Source organism: Thalassophryne amazonica, chromosome 9 (genome assembly GCF_902500255.1).
Source record: "Thalassophryne amazonica chromosome 9, fThaAma1.1, whole genome shotgun sequence".
In the NCBI taxonomy this organism is placed as follows: Eukaryota; Metazoa; Chordata; class Actinopteri; order Batrachoidiformes; family Batrachoididae; genus Thalassophryne; species Thalassophryne amazonica.
In genome coordinates, this window is record NC_047111.1 from 30,420,009 (window position 1) to 30,438,852 (window position 18,844).

Consider the following 18,844-nt stretch of genomic DNA (forward strand, 5'->3'; position numbering starts at 1 on the left):
TCTTTAAGAAGCCCTCTTATTCTGCACTCTTTACCTGTATTAATTGCACCTGTTTGAACTTGTTATCTGTATAAAAGACACCTGTTCACACACTCAATCAATTACACTCTAACCTGTCCACCATAGCCAAGACCAAAGAGCTGTCTAAGGACACCAGGGACAAAACTGTAGACCTGCACAAGGCTGGGATGGACTACAGGACAACAGGCAAGCAGCTTGGTAGAAGACAACAACTGTTATGATTATTTATTAGAAAGTGGAAGAAACACAAGATGACTGTCAGTCTCCCTCGGTCTGGGATTCCATGCAAGATCTGACTTTGTGGGGTAAGGATGATTCTGAGAAAGCTCAGAACTACACAGGAGGACCTGGTCAATGACCTGAAGAGAGCTGGGACCACAGTCACAAAGATTACATTAGTAACACATGATGCTGTCATGCTTTAAAATCCTGCAGGCAGTGGTGGGCACACTTACGATAATCCGATAACAGATAATTATTGAAGATAATGTTTTCATTATTGGATTATCTTTTTAGATAAATTTAAAAACCATCATCGGACTAATTATCTTCAGATGAATTACCGTCCGATAACGTTTAGACCGATAACGTATTAAACTAAGCTGAACAGTGAAAAACATTTTTAAAACTGTTAAAGCTGTTGAGACCTACCTGTTAAAAGTTTCCTAATAGGCATGTTGTTCTATCCTCTGCAATCAGAAACCACTCTATCGTCTGTAAGCAAAGGAGAACTGGTGACCAAAAAAAAAGAAAAATGGCATTTTCTTTAACACCATACTAATATAATCGCAATGTCACCAAGTCATCCAGAGGCATACATGTTTAACTTATGGTTCAAAGTAGAGAAGCTTGAATCTTCGACTGGACTGGGTTGCTTGACGTGAGGACAATCACAGAAGCTTCCTCAGCTAAAATTCTTGCTCTGGTAGTCTGACTTCTGTCTTGACTTTTGTAGAGAAGAATAAACCAGAAGCCAACAAAAGCTGGAGTTTTTTAACCTAACCAGACCTCACCTACCGAGAGGCTGACTGCTATAGGTGGGGTCTGGTTAGGTTAAAAAACTCCAGCTTTTGATAATTTTTTGGTTATCTGTGCCCACCACTGGCTGCAGGGCAGCAAGGTCCCCCTGCTCAAGCCAGCACATGTCCAGGCCCGTTTGAAGTTTGCCAGTGACCATCTGGATGATCCAGAGGAGGAATGGGAGAAGGTCATGTGGTCAGATGAGACCAGAATAGAGCTTTTTGGAATCAACACCACTTACCATGTTTAGAGGATGAGAACAACCCCAAGAAAACCATCTCAACTGTGAAGCAAGGGGGTGGAAACATCATATTCTGGGGGTGCTCTTCTGCAAAGGGGACAGGACGACTGCACCGTATTGAAGGGAGGATGGATGGGGTCATGTATTGCGAGATTTTGGCAAACAACCTCCTTCCCTCAGTAAGAGCATTGAAGATGGGTCATGGCTGGGTCTTCTGACATGACAATGACCCCAAACACATAGCCAGGGCAACTAAGGAGGGGCTCCATAAGAAGCATTTCAAGGTCCTGTATTGGCCTGGCCAGTCTCCAGACCTGAACTCAATAGAAAATCTTTGGAGGGAGCAGAAATTCCAAACCTGAAAGATCTAGAGAAGATCTGTATGGAGGAGTGGACCAAAATCCCTGCTGCAGTGTGTGAAAACCTGGTGAAAAACTACAGGAAACGATTGACCTCTGTAATTGCAAACAAAGGCTACTGTACCAAATATTACCATTGATTTTCTCAGGTGTTCAAATACTTATTTGCAGCAGTAACATACAAATTAATTATTAAAAAAAAAACATTGCGATTTCCGGATTTTTTTTATTTTTTAGATTATGTCTCTCACAGTGGACAAGCACCTAAGATGAAAATTTCAGACCCCTCCATGATTTCTAACTGGGAGAACTTGCACAACTGCAGGGTGTTCAAATACTTATTTTCCTCACTATATATATATATATATATATATATATATATATATATATATATATATATATATATATATATATATATATATATATATATATATATATATAAAAGAACTTTAATCTTTAATTTTGTGTGATTCACAGTTGCATTCTGTTGATTTTCAAACAGATGTCTGTGCCAGCACATTAAACCTTGCAGACACCCAGCATAAGGGACACACCTGACCCCAGAAGTGTCCCCGATGCATGTGTGACATGGTGTACAGTGCATCCAGAAAGGATTCACAGTGTAGCGGCTGCACTCTGCATTGTGTTGTTATGACTCCGCCCATTCACTCCTCTCGGGACGCAAACTCACGATCTCCGGCATGGGAGTCAGACACGCTAACCAGAAGGCTAAAACCCAGGGCTCTGGCCTTGTGTCCAGAGAATCCTTTTTGAGCTGTTGGGAGTGAGGTTTACTTACTACATATGCACAGGGACACCCGCTGGCCTCCGTTACAACAGCACTTCACTTTGTTCACATTTTGTAATGTTACTGTCAGGATTTGGGTTTTTGCTTATGTTTGTTTTATTTAGTTATCTTGCTTGATTGTTTTCTGTGTATGTCAGTTCTCTTGTTGGTCTCTTTCCTGCTTGGGCTTTCTCTGTCCCTATCTCTCTTGTCTGTCTCTTGGTGCTTGGTGGTGGGCGTTTCACTCTCTGGCCACACCCTTGTTCTGGTGCTTTCCACACACCTGTTTCTAATCTGTAGTTCATCACCTGGGTGTATTTAAGCTCCACTGGTTGCACTTGTCTCTCACCACATATGCGCCATGTGCCTTCTCTGCATCTCTGTTTCTGTGTTTTCTCGTCTTGCCAGCTTCATTGTGTATTTTGATCACCTGCCTGTTTGTTTGACAATGCCTTTGCCTGATGATTTTTGTACTGTTACTTCTCTTGGTCTGTCTTACCATTTACGACCCAAGCTAAGTACCTCAGTAAACTACAGAGGTTTGTGGTTGAGTCCTGCATTTGTTTCCAGCCATTCCTGTCCACCATGCCTGATAGTTACAGCCTTTTTCCAAAATGGATAAAATTAATTTTTTTTCCCCTCAGAATTCTACTTGCAACACCCCATAATGACAACATGAAAAAAATATTCACAAGCTGATGCACCTTTGGCAGCAATTACAACCTCATGCCTTCTCAAATATGATGCCACAAGCTTGGTGTACCCATCTTTGGGCAGTTTTGTCCATTACTTTTTGCAGCACCTCTCAAGATCCATCAGGTTGGATGGGGAGCATTGATGCACAGCCATTACAGATCTCCCCAGAGATGTTCAATGGATTCAGGTCTGGGCTCTGGCTGAGCCACTTAAGGACATTCACAGAGTTGTCCTGAAGCCACTCTTTTGATATTTTGACTGTGTGCTTAGGGTCAAGAGCACTCTAGAGCAGGTTTTCATCCAGGATGTCTCTGTACATTGCTGCATTCATCTTTCCCTCAACCCTGACTAGTCTCCCAGTTCTTGCTGCTGAAAAAACATCCCCACAGCATGATGCTGCCACCACCATGCTTCACTGTAGGCATGGTGCCTGGTTTCCTCCAAACATGACGCCTGGCATTCACACCAGAGTTCAGTCTTTGTCTCATCAAACCAGACAATTTTGTTTCTTGTGGTCTGAGAGTCCTTCAGGTGCCATTTGGTAAACCACAGGCAGTCTGCCATGTGCCTTTTACTAAGGAGTGGCTTCCATCTGGCCACTCTACCATACAACCATACAGGCCTGACTGGTGGATTGCTGCAGAGATGGTTGTCCTTCTACAACCCCTGGCAATAATTATGGAATCACCGGCCTTGGAGGATGTTCATTCAGTTGTTTAATTTTGTAGAAAAAAGCAGATCACAGACATGACACAAAACTAAAGTCATTTCAAATGGCAACTTTCTGGCTTTAAGAAACACTATAAGAAATCAGGAAAAAAAATTGTGGCAGTCAGTAACGGTTACTTTTTTAGACCAAGCAGAGGGAAAAAATATGGAATCACTCAATTCTGAGGAATAAATTATGGAATCACCCTGTAAATTTTCATCCCCAAAACTAACACCTGCATCAAATCAGATCTGCTCGTTAGTCTGCATCTAAAAAGGAGTGATCACACCTTGGAGAGCTGTTGCACCAAGTGGACTGACATGAATCATGGCTCCAACATGACAGATGTCAATTGAAACAAAGGAGAGGATTATCAAACTCTTAAAAGAGGGTAAATCATCACGCAATGTTGCAAAAGATGTTGGTTGTTCACAGTCAGCTGTGTCTAAACTCTGGACCAAATACAAACAACATGGGAAGGTTGTTAAAGGCAAACATACTGGTAGACCAAGGAAGACTTCAAAACATCAAGACAGAAAACTTAAAGCAATATGTCTCAAAAATTGAAAATGCACAACAAAACAAATGAGGAACGAATGGGAGGAAACTGGAGTCAACGTCTGTGACTGAACTGTAAGAAACCGCCTAAAGGAAATGGAATTTACATACAGAAAAGCTAAACAAAAGCCATCATTAACACCTAAACAGAATAAAACAAGGTTACAATGGGCTAAGGAAAAGCAATCATAGACTGTGGATGACTGGATGAAAGTCATATTCAGTGATGAATCTCGAATCTGCATTGGGCAAGGTGATGATGCTGAAACTTTTGTTTGGTCCATGACAAGGCTCCAACCTGCAAAGCTGATCTGGCAACAGCAATCAGAGAAAGTTGGAGCCAGATTGATGAAGAGTACTGTTTGTCACTCATTAAGTCCATGCCTCAGAGACTGCAAACTGTTATAAAAGCCAGAGGTGGTGCAACAAAATACTAGTGATGTGTTGGAGCGTTCTTTTGTTTTTCATGATTCCATAATTTTTTCCTCAGAATTGAGTAATTCCATATTTTTTTTCCCTCTGCTTGGTCTAAAAAACTGACTGCCACAATTTTTTTTTTCCTGATTTCTTATAGTGTTTCTTAAAGCCAGAAAGTTGCCATTTGAAATGACTTTAGTTTTGTGTCATGTCTGTGATCTGCTTTTTTTCTACAAAATTAAACAACTGAATGAACATCCTCCGAGGCCGGTGATTCCAGAATTTTTGCCAGGGGTTGTAGAAGGTTCTCCTTTCTCCACAGAGGAATGCTGGAGCTCTGACAGAGTGACCATTGGGTTCTTGGTCACCTCCCTTACTAAGGCCCTGCACCCCTAATCGCTCAGTTTAGACGGGCGGCCAGGTCTAGGAAGAGTCCTGGTGGATCCGAACTTGTTCCATTTACAGAAGATGGAGGCCACTGTGCTCATTGGGACCTTCAAAACAGCAGAAATGTTTCTGTACCCTTTCCCAGAGGTATCATTATTAACCTTTATTTCCAGGAGGTCCCATTGAGATTAAAAAGTTCTGCAGACAATTCCTTTGATTTCATGCTTGGTTTGTGCTCTGACATGCACTGTCAACTGTGGGACCTTATATGTAGACAGGTATGTGCCTTTACAAAGCATGTCTAATCAACTGAATTTACCCCAGGTGAACTCCAGTTAAGCTGTAGAAACATCTCAGTGATGATCAGTGGAAGGTTTTGCGCACACAAAAGCCCAAACTAAATGTGCACTTTTTAAATGCACAAAAAACAGTCATAGAAAATGTAAAATGTGAAATAAAAGTAATCAGTAAACACAAAGTATGACTAAAACAAACAAGCAAGAACAAAGTGAGGCTCCTCTTATGTTAATGTGAGTATCATTGGATATGTTACTTTTGTTCAGTCATAACTATCAGTAGGTTTGCATTGCAATTTGTTTCAAATACAGAAGTGGACTGGAATAAAGTCCTGCAGCGCTTTTGAGTGTTAGAAGAGACAGTCTGTATACAACTGAAAAAACTCATCCACAGGGTGAACATACACTGAGTGCCCACAGGCATCTACAACCTGTATTTCAAACCGGCACTGAGGAAACAGACTTGCTGAATCATAAATGTGGAAAGGACAGTTACATCCCAATATGCAAATAAGCATGAAGGTGTGCACAATCCAAGCCATGGGCGGGGCCTAATTAATAGACTATGGTATTTTTTTAATTGAGGAAGATGCAAATTGGGGCATTCTTCTGCAGTTTGTCAGTGATTTTTATCAAAGTTTTATGTGTAGAAGAACATTTTTTCACATGCATTAAAATAAGGAGAATCTGTAACAGTAACTTTAATATATTTAATTATTAAGAAATTGCCTGACAAGAGCCTTATATGACCATCTTTCTTCAAAGATTTGTTTTTAATTTCAAGAGATGGGCCATTATTTGTTCATTTATTTGTCTTGTGGTTGCAAAAGTTGGCCAAAATCATGATTTGAAACAAAACCATCTAAACTGACTAAACCATGACTCAGTTAACATGACTCCTCATACACATAAATAATAGTTAATGTGACTCATTCCTATTAACGCAAATCAACCAAACAACATGAACCAAATTATCATGCAGCATGTTTGCACACTGTGAACATTTGAAATGCTGGGTTCTCTTCCTCCAGAGGGCGCTGTTGGCTTAAAGATTTGAATGAACGTTCATCCTGATCCGTAAGTGTTTGTACAAAATAATTACTGATGAATGAAGTATTTCACTCAAAGGCCTAAGTTGCGTAAAGGTACAAATATTTAGCATGAACATGTAAAAAACAAACAAACAAACAAAAAAAAACCTCACCTATTTTTATCATGTCTTGAAAATTACTAAGGTATGTCACATGAATCATTAAACCTTTAAAAGTAAAAACAAGTAGAAAAGTAGTAGTAGTAGTAGTAAAAACAAAAGAAAGTGTCTATCTTCATGATGAAGTGGTATAGATGAGGATTTTCTTCAAAAGAACATGTGAAATTTCAGCTGCTGTTTGTCAGAAGGCACATGGGAGACCCGAGACTAGACTTGATCTGTTTTCTTGTTTTACATTCCTCCTCTACTTCACTCAACATGGTGCTGTGATAGCAGGAACCAGTCCTCCTTCAGAGTTGTCTGAGTGTCTTGATGGATTCCCTCTCCAGTCTCCTCAGGATCGATATAAGAGTAAATGAAGTCAAAGACATACAGTACATCCGGAAGGTATTCACAGCACTTTACTTTTTTTTTTTTTTTGAAAACTTATGTGTGATTTCTTAGTTTTTGTTGTTGCTTTTATTTTAATAAATTAGCAAAAAAAAAAAAACTATCACATTGTCATTATGGGTTGTTGTGAATACAATTTTAGGGGTGGTGGGTAAGCGGTTAATGCGTTTGGTTTCAGTGCAGAAGGTTCTGGGTTCAAATCCCACCCCTGCCACATTTCTTCATGTAATGTGGAGTTGCGTCAGGAAGGGCTTCCGACGTAAAACCTGTGCCGATTCAACATGCAGATCCACCTTGGATTTGCTGTGACGACCCCCAGTGCAAACAAGGGAGGAGCCGAAGGGACTTACTTTTGCGGTAACATAAGATGTGTCAAAAATGAAGCGTTGTGAATACTTTCTTGATGCACGTATTCAGTGACTTAGAAATGATCATGTGTTCATCCCTTGACTTGTCCACAAAAGAAAAAAAAAAAAAAAAATTGCCTGAAAAAGTGATGATTTATTCCTTATATTTAGAATAGTAAATTGCCCCCATCCTGTTTTGGTTAGGGATCTGGATGAGGCCGGACTGCAACAGGTGATGGACTTAAACGCTGGAAGCAAGGAATGGAACTGGTTGTGAACAAAGAGGTTTATTTACAATAAATCAAAGAACAATGCTGCACTGGTTAGACAGCCTGCTGAGCCAAGACAGGGCCCACTTATAGCGGTGGAACATCTGGGAGCTGCAGTGGACACATAGACAGACTTGAGAGTCTGAGAACAAGCTGGAATCCTGGGGTATATTGGAACCAGAGCCAGGTAGGTGCACAGAGCCGAGGGCTGGAACTAGGAGAACAGAGGTGAGGGCTTGCTCTCTTAACACTGAAGCCTTTAACAACAAGCAGTTCACTGTAGGCTTAAAACAGGAATGTTCACACTTCTGGAAGTAATGTTCAGTCTAGGAACTAAGGTTTGCTGTTCACGAATATCTTCAGAGGTCTGGTGCTGCGCAGTTCCAATTAAGCAGGACTTGACTTTAGAAACAACTTGGAAAGTTCTTTAGTGGTTCAATATCAGAGTTCATACAGTTCTAGGCAAACAGTTCTTGGAAAAGTTCTTGGAGCCAGTTCTTGGAAACCGTTTTTAGTCAAGCACAGTCACTGACAAGAACAGTGTGAGAGCGGGATCTCATAGAACATGAAGGAGCTCAACTGAAGCGTGGCAGAGCTACACGCTCTGTAGCTGATAGCTGGAGAGTTCCACAGTGACGTGGTGCAGATAGTCGTGGAGCCAGGAGCACAAGCGACATGGAAGTCACGCAGGAGAGTGTCTGAAGGCACAGGACCGGAGAAATCAACAAGCTCTAATATGGGAATTAGAGTTGGCCAGGTTACCTTGAAATGAGCTGTGGAGAGCTCTGACATCTGAGCGCATAGAAGCGGCACAAAAGACAAGGTCATGGAATCTCATGCAGGATGCGATGCAAGAAGCTGGTTTCATTGCATGGAAAACCAAGAATCCGCAGCCAATAAGATGAAATCCTGGGTTTAAGTAACCAGCTGCTGATGAGCCGCTCATGCACGTCAGGTGTGTGGCAGTGATGAGCAGCAGGTGTTCCTCGGCTCTGCAGTGCGCCATCTGGGGGAAAACTAACAAACTACACACAAGGTTAAAAAAAGGAAAGTGACAGTAAAATGACATACGCAGTCTCTGCCCCTGACGTTTCTTTTCGCCTTGATAGATCATGCTGCGTGTGCAAACCTCACCTATTTCAAATAGATGAGGTTTGCACACGCAGCATGATGAAGGTGATCTAGGTGTTGAAAATACCTACAATTTTCCAAACTTGGGTGGACCCTAAATTTCATATTTTAGAAGGCAAACATTAAATGGACAATACACGCTATTTTGCACATTGGGAATACACAATCCTCAGTGTGCACCGTTGTTAAATCAGCATGCACTTTTTTGTGTGTGAATGCTACATTGCTTGCTCAGGTTTTTACACACTCAAACGTTTAGTCCTTCGTGTCACAGGTAATTCTCCATCCCAGAAGGTGGCGCTAATGCACCTAAAAGTTGTTTACAAACCGCCATTAAACCAGACGGAGGAAGAAGAATTTATAACTACGGTAAGAGTGCACCTTGACAGCGGCGGACCGGCTGAAGTTATCGGGATCGAGGAGAGACTTTGCTGCTGCTGGCTCCTTTTTCAACGAGTTTATTTACTCGGAGTATGACAGGTTTGTGTAGCGGGCTGTGGCGGCTATGAACCGGCTGTGGAACAGACTTTGTTGTCGTGCTGCTGGCGGCTAGCTTCGGCTGCTGCTAAACACGGCAGCCTGAGCACAGTTTGAGTATTTTGAGATTTAATCAAACAAACAAACAAACACCGGACTGTCTTCGCTATGAACCTCTGTTACACTCATATTTTGTGTGGATACTTGGACTTGTTTGTCTTGAAGCAGTAAAACAGCTCCGTTCGTGAGTAATGGACCAACATGGATAATTCTAATTCACTCTGAGTTCTCACAAATATTCATCCCATAGTTTCTCATCGGACTGGAAAAATTCACATGACGATTTTTGCAGCCTTTTTTCCTCTCCCATTTACAGATGATTTGAATTGATGTACTACTGCCTGCGGAGAGAACTCACGGCCGACTGGATTCTGTGGATTATTATGGATTATCATTATGGCCTAATCCAGACCCCATCAGATTGGAAATTCTGAGGATAAGAGCTTGTTTTGCTGCTGATGGAGATGACAGAGAAAAGTGATGGTTTCCCTTCGTTATGATTTTGAGTAGAAAGGATTTAATTACATGGAGACTCGCCTGACATGCCAAGGAAGGAGTTGCCACTACCCGAGGGTTTCGAGGAAGCCAGAGACTTTGATGGCAAAGTCTATTACATTGACCACATTAACCAATGCACCACCTGGATTGACCCCAGAGACAGGTAGGACAGAATGAGAGCGATGGATGACCTTTTGACTTCTTTCAGAAGCCATCAAACAATCTGTAACCATCTTAGTGAAAGCTCTCCTTTTAGAAAATTATAAACTGCTGCATCGTGGGGTTTTGAGTTGCGCTCCTTGTCCTGTCATTCCGTCTCAAACAAAATTCCAGACCTGCAAAGTTGCTTTCCACACCGGTTGCTTCTTGTACAGTGAGTGACCGTTCAGTTTGTTTAGTTCAGTCAAAAATATTTTTGTCACAAGTGCCTATGTGTGGTTTCATAACAATGTTGGCATGAATATACTTTTTTGGTCCAGCCCTCATCACCAGTAGCCTCATACACTGCATTTAACACTGCGCTCAGCCATCCACAGAAGCTCTCAGTTGACTTCTGTGACTCTTCCAGTTTACTTTCCAAAAATACTGACATTACGTACTTATTAGCTAAGCTTTAGTTACAGACTGAACAAGAATACAGTAGAATTAAATAAAATGCTAGAAGGATAACAACAAAACAACACCATAATCACAAACCCAGGGTCATTCCTTCTCAAATCATCAAATTTTCAGGGAACATTCCCCCTCTGTTGCTCAGAATGTTCCACAAAATGTACAAAGCATTCACACACAAAAAAGTGCATGCTGATTTAACAACGGTGCACACTGAGGATTGTGTATTCCCAATGTGCAAAATAGCGTGTATTGTCCATTTAATGTTTGCCTTCTAAAATATGAAATTTAGGGTCCACCCAAGTACAAAATGTATTCTGAAAATTTTAGCATAATTGGATAATTTGCCAGGTTTTGGTGGAGGTTCAAATTTTAACCTCCACCGAAAATTGGAAAATTGTCCAACTGAACTAAAAATTTTCAGCATGTAGTTATTGTTTTAACTAGATAGATTGACATATATATTTTCTTTGGAATATTCTGAGATGGGGTGGTGAACCCATCTGATGAACTGACACTGAATGGCCCCCACCACCACCACTACAGTTAAACTTTAGCAGAAATAGCAAGATTTGAAAAATCCATTATATTAAAAATACTTAGAGGCAGTAACAGGTGAGGGGAGATATACGTATATGATTTAAAACTTAAATTTCCAGACAGTTAATGCATCAACAGCAGGCGACCCTGATGTAAGTACAGTTGTAGAAAATTTTGTAATCTGGAACATAAGAGTTAAAAGTCTGTGTAGATCTGATGCCATCTGGGGGCTGATTCCATAATGGAACCCTTCTTTGATAGTAGGATGATGTATGTGATTCATTATGGAAAAATTGATGGGGATCTCAAGATTGCCTTGTAATGGGATGGTTAACACAGACTTGCTAATTCAGATCATAGTGACCAATTATACACTCCCCCCCCCCCCCCCCTCCAAAAAAAACAAAACAAACAAAACAACCAACAAACAAACTCTGACATCTGAAATCTCTCTCCTGAAAAGAGACATAGTCCGTGTTTGGATAGCCTTATGCACATTTGATAGCCCTCCTCTGGACCCTCACCAAAACCTGGTTATTATGCTTGGTTGTACCACTCCAGAGTGGACTTGTGTACTCCTACTCACTCCTGATAAGGGGAAAATGATAAAACCAAGGAGACATTTAAAGGTGCCCCATAGCCTATTGTGCGCTTGATCATGCCCAACTTACTATTGCATTAGTTTCTACAATGCCAAGGAGAACCCTGGTATGAATTTATAAATGCTAATTTCAAGCATTAGGAAAACCCAAGAATGGGTTGCAATGTATTTAAAGATGCAGGTGTGTGTTTCATTTCTCTCATTTATCAAAAGATACCTGAACAAGCTCCATAGGTGGTCTGACAGATGACTTACACAGTACATCTGTCAGATGTGTGATTAGGAGTAAAGACTGATTTTTTTTTTTTATTTTTTTTTTTTTTTTAAATATCCATTCTCAATGGTGTTTGAAATATAAACGTACATTAAAAATTGACTTCTCTGTTGTTGTATTTCTTCAAAGGTACGTCATGTCACCAGGAATTTAGTCTGGAGGGGTTATTTATTTTATTTAGTAAGCATACTAAGCTTAGAGGGCCAAGCTTGCAGAGTTATATAACAGAGTCCTAATTGTGCAAAAATGCAGTGAAAGTGCAGACAGATTTGTGAGGAGACTTATTTTTCATTTTTACTTACATGCAACCCATCAGACTTTGGCGCCAAATCCCTTGAATGACTTATGTCTGTAATTTGAAGATTGAGCAGCGACAGCCACTCTTTTTTTTTTTTTCACGTGCGCGTGCAAGCGAACTAATCGTCCATGAAGATAATTTTATTAGCTACACAGATGTATAATAAAACAAATGGTGACTGGTTTAGACGGTATTGCTTAAATTTTCATTGTTACGCAGATGATACCCAGCTTTATCTATCCATGAAGCCAGAGGGGACACACCAATTAGCTAAACTGCAGGATTGTCTTACAGACATAAAGACATGGATGACCTCTAATTTCCTGCTTTTAAACTCAGATAAAACTGAAGTTATTGTACTTGGCCCCACAAATCTTAGAAACATGGTGTCTAACCAGATCCTTACTCTGAATGGCATTACCCTGACCTCTAGTAATACTGTGAGAAATCTTGGAGTAATTTTTGATCAGGATATGTCATTCAAAGCGCATATTAAACAAATATGTAGGACTGCTTTTTTGCATTTACGCAATATCTCTAAAATCAGAAAGGTCTTGTCTCAGAGTGATGCTGAAAAACTAATTCATGCATTTATTTCCTCTAGGCTGGACTATTGTAATTCATTATTATCAGGTTGTCCTAAAAGTTCCCTAAAAAGCCTTCAGTTAATTCAAAATGCTGCAGCTAGAGTACTGACGGGGACTAGAAGGAGAGAGCATATCTCACCCATATTGGCCTCTCTTCATTGGCTTCCTGTTAATTCTAGAATAGAATTTAAAATTATTCTTCTTACTTATAAGGTTTTGAATAATCAGGTCCCATCTTATCTTAGGGACCTCGTAGTACCATATCACCCCAATAGAGCGCTTCGCTCTCAGACTGCAGGCTTACTTGTAGTTCCTAGGGTTTGTAAGAGTAGAATGGGAGGCAGAGCCTTCAGCTTTCAGGCTCCTCTCCTGTGGAACCAGCTCCCAATTCGGATCAGGGAGACAGACACCCTCTCTACTTTTAAGATTAGGCTTAAAACTTTCCTTTTTGCTAAAGCTTATAGTTAGGGCTGGATCAGGTGACCCTGAACCATCCCTTAGTTATGCTGCTATAGACGTAGACTGCTGGGGGGTTCCCATGATGCACTGTTTCTTTCTCTTTTTGCTCTGTATGCACCACTCTGCATTTAATCATTAGTGATTGATCTCTGCTCCCCTCCACAGCATGTCTTTTTCCTGGTTCTCTCCCTCAGCCCCAACCAGTCCCAGCAGAAGACTGCCCCTCCCTGAGCCTGGTTCTGCTGGAGGTTTCTTCCTGTTAAAAGGGAGTTTTTCCTTCCCACTGTAGCCAAGTGCTTGCTCACAGGGGGTCGTTTTGACCGTTGGGGTTTTACATAATTATTGTATGGCCTTGCCTTACAATATAAAGCGCCTTGGGGCAACTGTTTGTTGTGATTTGGCGCTATATAAAAAAAATTGATTGATTGATTTATAACACAATGATGACAGAGTTTGAGGGGGAGAGAGAGAGGAACCGCAGCCAGCCAGTTTTTTTTCTTTTTTGTTTACATGTGCGTGCGCGAACACAACAAATGGAGCACAGCAATTCGCTCCATGTGTCCGAGTCATAAAACGCAGGGAAGACTAAGACAACACACTGGAAATTTTGTTTTTCCTTATTTATTCCTTTATTGGTTCATTTTACTGGTGCTTATAGTTGATAAAACTTGGATAAACTTACTTGCACTAGTGCAAGTGCAGTATAAAATTACATGCACCACTTGAATAATATGTGCACAAACTAGCACATGCACGTACTATTTCGAGCCCTGCCCTCCGTGCATGCATCCCTACCATGTTTGTGGGACATTTTACGGCTAACAACGTTTTTGCTTTTAAGACAGCTGGAATTCTATTTTCGCTTGTTGAGAAGATGTGTCATTTGAATCCTATAGGTCATTTATCCAGCAGTCATCCTTGGAGATGGTAACTGAATTTTAGGTTTGAAAAATCACACAGTTATTCCTTCCCTCACAAAGGTGGATTGCTCACACACTGTGGAGGGTTGAGCTGTGGAGGCTGGTCAGCCAGTGATTTGATTGATTTGAAATCCCCTTCAATACTTGCCAAGGTGCACAGGGTCAGAGTATAGCAGGAGGCCCTGCAGACTGTGGACAGCGGCTGGCTTAGTTACTGCGACAGTATTTACTCATGCAAGTGTCCAATTTATTTGTAGCGGCTTCCAGAGTCTGTAAAGACAGCAGTATGGGTCAGTTGGGTGGGGTGGTGAGGGTCCATCCTTAGATGCATTGCCATGCAGACGTGGACAATTTTGAATTGAGTGTTTTTTTTTTTTATCCTCTATTTGAACTCACAGTTTCAGCTTTATATCTGCATTTTTAGCTGAGATAATGCCTTTTAAAAATGAAAGAAAGCTCAAAATGCATTCACGAGTGTAAAATAGGATTGTGGGTACCCTTATTAAAAAAAATATCTAAAAACTACTTGGAATTAAGCATACATATTTTGCATGTGTTCATCAGACATATGTGGGTTCTTCTCATCTCATCTTCAACTGCTTTTCCGGGTTCAGGTCGCGGGGGGCAGCAGCTCCAGGGTAACAGCTCCAGTAGGGGACCCCAGACTTCTCTTTCCCATGCCACTTTGACCACCTCTGACTGGGGGATCCTGAGGCATTCCCAGGCCAGTGTGGAGCTATAATCTCTTCACACAGAATGACCCCATTGCAGTCATAGAGTGAGAGGCGGAGTACATGCTGTACAGGATGCGGGTTCATCGCAGGGCCACATGGAGACATATCCAGTAACACTCTCGTTCACACCTATAGCCAATTTGGAGTCATCAATTCACTGAACCTGCATGTCTTTGAAAGTGGGAGGAAGCCAGAGGAAACCTGTGTGAACACAGAGAGAACATACCAACTCCACACAGAAAGGACCTGGTGGGAAGTGATCCCAGGACCTTCTTGCTGTGAAATAACAGTGTTTACCACTAAGTCACTGTGTTGCCCCCGGTGTGATCTATACGCTGGAAAATACAGTACTCATATTGCCCACCTGTTCTGGGTTCAGAATTATGGATGTTGCCTCCATTTTTTTTCCCTGAGTTTATACTTATAGTATCATAGCAGTGTGAAAATACCTTCTTTATTGTTTCTAGAAAGAAAAATGAAATTCAGACTCTTTTTGAAATGACCATTTTTAGACGATGTATTTTACCAGTGCATTTTAAACTCCTCCACCTCACAACTGTCAGAGAAACGGCCAACGTTCTCTCATGTTTTCTTCTTAAATAGGTAGTCTGATTCAGAAGGGAGAATGTTGTTTTGTTTGTTTTTTTAAATCAGATCTTAAAATTATTATTACATAAGGCCCCTCGTCCATGTAGCAATTTTTTCTGGCCACCAATGTCTTCTTTTTATCTGTTCTGAGAGCGGTGTGTATGTCACCGTACACATGCAGCTGCCTCCAAAAACAAACAAACAAACAAAAAAATAAGAAAAATCACCGTACCCAGCAATTTTTATTTATTTATTTTTTTATGTGCAGCGGCTCCAAGTACTTTTATGTTTAAAATTCCTAAACATATCAGAAAAATGCTGTGATGCCACTGTGGGCCTTTTTTTTTTTTTTTTAGGCGTTCAGGTTTATTTTTGCTGATTTGTCACTTAAAAACCTGTCGCAGTAAAGCCAAAACCAAAACAAAAAATCAGCTGTGATAGTGGTTTGGACAGATACTGTGTTCTTGCTGTAGGTGAGTTCTTTTTATCTCTGTACATTATTAGTTGTTTATTGTTGCCATGCACAACCTTTTTTTTTTTTTTTTTTTTTTTTTTTACCTCACTCAAACTGCTGGAACAAGTGTTTTTTTTCAGCACTTTTCCACCTGAAAGAAAAAAAAAAAAAAAAAAAAAATATATATATATATATATATATATATATTTTTTTTTTTTTCTTTTTTTTACCTCACTCAAACTGCTGGAACAAGTGTTTTTTTTTTTTTTTTTTCTTTCTTTTCAGCACTTTTCCACCTGAAAATAAATTACATGTTTTGTGTAATTTTGCTCCCGTCTCCAGTTTGGTGTTTCTCAAGTAGTTATCAAACCCTTGTCTCACACTGAGAACTTTTTTCCGCTTGTCTTTTTATTTATTTATTTATTTATTTATTAATAGAACTTGCTGAAGTGAGCCTCAGTTGCTTTTAAGTTGTTGATCTCTGGCTGTTGAATGTTCTCTGAGTATTTTGCAGTTTTATATGACAACAAATGAAGAAAATAAATCAATGACTTTATATAGTGCCATATCACAACAAAGTTGCCTGAAGGCGCTTCACACAAGTAAGGTCTAACCTTACCAGCCCTCCAGAGCAAGCACACATATGACAGTGGTAAGGAAAAACGCCCTCTGATGATTTGAGGAAGAAATCTCAAGCAGACCAGACTCAAAGGGGTGACCCTCTGCTTAGGCCATGATACCAACACAATTTACAACACGAATGTATGGGAAATTTTGGGAAATTTGCATCTATCTGCAGAGGCTGGCAGAAGAACACACCACCCCCATCTCTGAATGGAGCCGCACCTCAAACGGAGAGGAAAAAACAGAATCAGGCATCAGAAAAACAACAAATACCAGGGCTGTACAGTGCGAGTGTTTTGCTCGCATATTGCGCCTAAAATTTGATTGTGCGAGGAAAAAAAATAAAACAGGCGCACGTGTGCGAGAATGTATTTCAACCCTTTCATTCGCATTTTGCTCTTAAAATAAATACAGTGGTCCCTCGCTATAACGCGGTTCACCTTTCACGGCCTCGCTGTTTCGCGGATTTTTTTAGTCCAATTTTGCATGCTTTTTTTACAGTGCATTGTGTTCCGCGGCCTCATCAAGCAGCCGGTTGCGACACCGCGAAGGGAGAGCATGCGCATTGTGTTCTGCGTGTCTGTTTAAGAATCTTCTCACCCAGAAGAAAAAAGAGCGCCAACAACTACCCGTAACTGTGTTCTACACTCGGAAAAAGACACCTGCAGCGAGGTGTGAGTCAGTGGAAAAAGACGTGACAGCGCAGCGGCGCCAGGACGAAGAGGCGCAATCAGAGGAACTGTGAAATACTGGTCAGTCACTATTAATAATTTCTTATGTGTCCAACCTCGTACGTTGATCGTTAAAATTAAATTCGTTAGTTCTAAAAGCCATCATAATTATTTATAGGAAAATGTTCTATTTTTATTTCTCAAACAAATGTTTGGGCCTGAAAACAGGTTGGTCTTATTTTTCTACTCAGGTTTGAACTTTGAGAGTGTTTACACACGAGAGAAAAGTGAGAAAATGTTCATGCCTGATTGAGAAAAGTGTATAAAGTGTGTAGTGAGGGGTTTTACAGCTTTAAAACGTCTTTAATAATTGTAAAAAATAACGCTGGCCACTTCGCGGATACAAGAAATACACAGCAAAAAGTAATGAAATGGATAAAAGCAATGAGGTAAATAACGATAGAAAAGGAAGTAAAAAAACAATGAAATAAATACAACAATAGAATCATATAAAATGTGCATGTGTGTGTGGAAAAGGTACTCTCTGTACAGTATGTGTCTTTGCGTTAATAATAATAAAATTGTATCAAGAAATTTCACAGTGCTCCTAAATTTTATCTGTGCTCCTAAATGAAAAAATTTAGGAGCACCTGTGCTCCTAGTGAAAAAGCTAAGCGTACAGCCCTGAATACAGTATAATTTATCAGCATTAAGCAACAAGAAAAACAGAAGAAATACTAAGGTGATCGCAGGCCACTAGCCCTAAGCTTCACTAAACGACCCAGACTTTAGGTAAAGTTGAGGCCGCAGCTTGCTCTCTTTGCTAATAAATTAATTTAAATGGGTAAAAAGCATAGTAACATACTATGCCAGTATGCTAGCCATATGAAAGGGAAAATAAGTGAGTCTTAAGTCTGGACTTGAAAGTCTCTACAGAATCTGACTGTTTTATTGATGCAGGGAGATTGTTCCACAAAACGGGCACAATAAGAGAAAGCTGTGTGATCCACAGATCTTTATTCACCCTAGAGACACAAAGTAGTCCAGCATCCTGAGAATGCAGAGCCCGGGCCAGTACGTAGGGTCTAAGCAAGTCAGCTAAGTAGGGAGGTGCCAGTCCGTGTGTAATTTTATAGGTTAGTAACAGAACCTTAAAATCTGATCTCACAGGGACAGGAAGCCAGTGAAGAAATGTCAAAATGGTGTAATGTCAAAGTTTCTGCTTCCTGTTAAAAGTCTGGCAGCAGGATTTTGAACCAATTGGACTGCGGTAAACCAGAAAATAGAACATTGCAGTAGTCCAATCTCAAAGCAACAAATGGATGAATCAGGGTCTCAGCATCAGCAATAGACAGGATGGGACGAATCTTTGCTATACAAGGTCTATGAGAAAAGTATCGTACCTTTTTATTTTTTTCAAAAACTATATGGATTTGATTCATATGTTTTTACGTCAGCCAAGCTTGAACCTTCGTGCACATGCGTGAGTTTTTCCACGCCTGTCGGTTGCGTCATTCGCCTGTGAGCACGCCTTGCGGGAGGAGTGGTCCAGCCCCCTCGTCGGATTTTCATTGTCAGGAAATGGCGGAATGATTTCGGCTTTTTTTCC

The 18,844-nt window shown here is 40.6% G+C and overlaps 1 protein-coding gene across 1 annotated transcript in view; it reads left to right on the top strand.

The window, feature by feature from the left end:
* Positions 1-9,917: 9,917 nt before the first annotated feature.
* The window catches only part of wwc1 (WW and C2 domain containing 1), a 157,867-nt gene continuing 148,940 nt past the window's right edge, over positions 9,918-18,844 (top strand). Inside the window, exon 1 of the mRNA XM_034177856.1 lies at positions 9,918-10,036. Within this exon, the coding sequence (XP_034033747.1) occupies positions 9,918-10,036 (119 nt within the window). The remainder of the gene's footprint in view (positions 10,037-18,844) is intronic.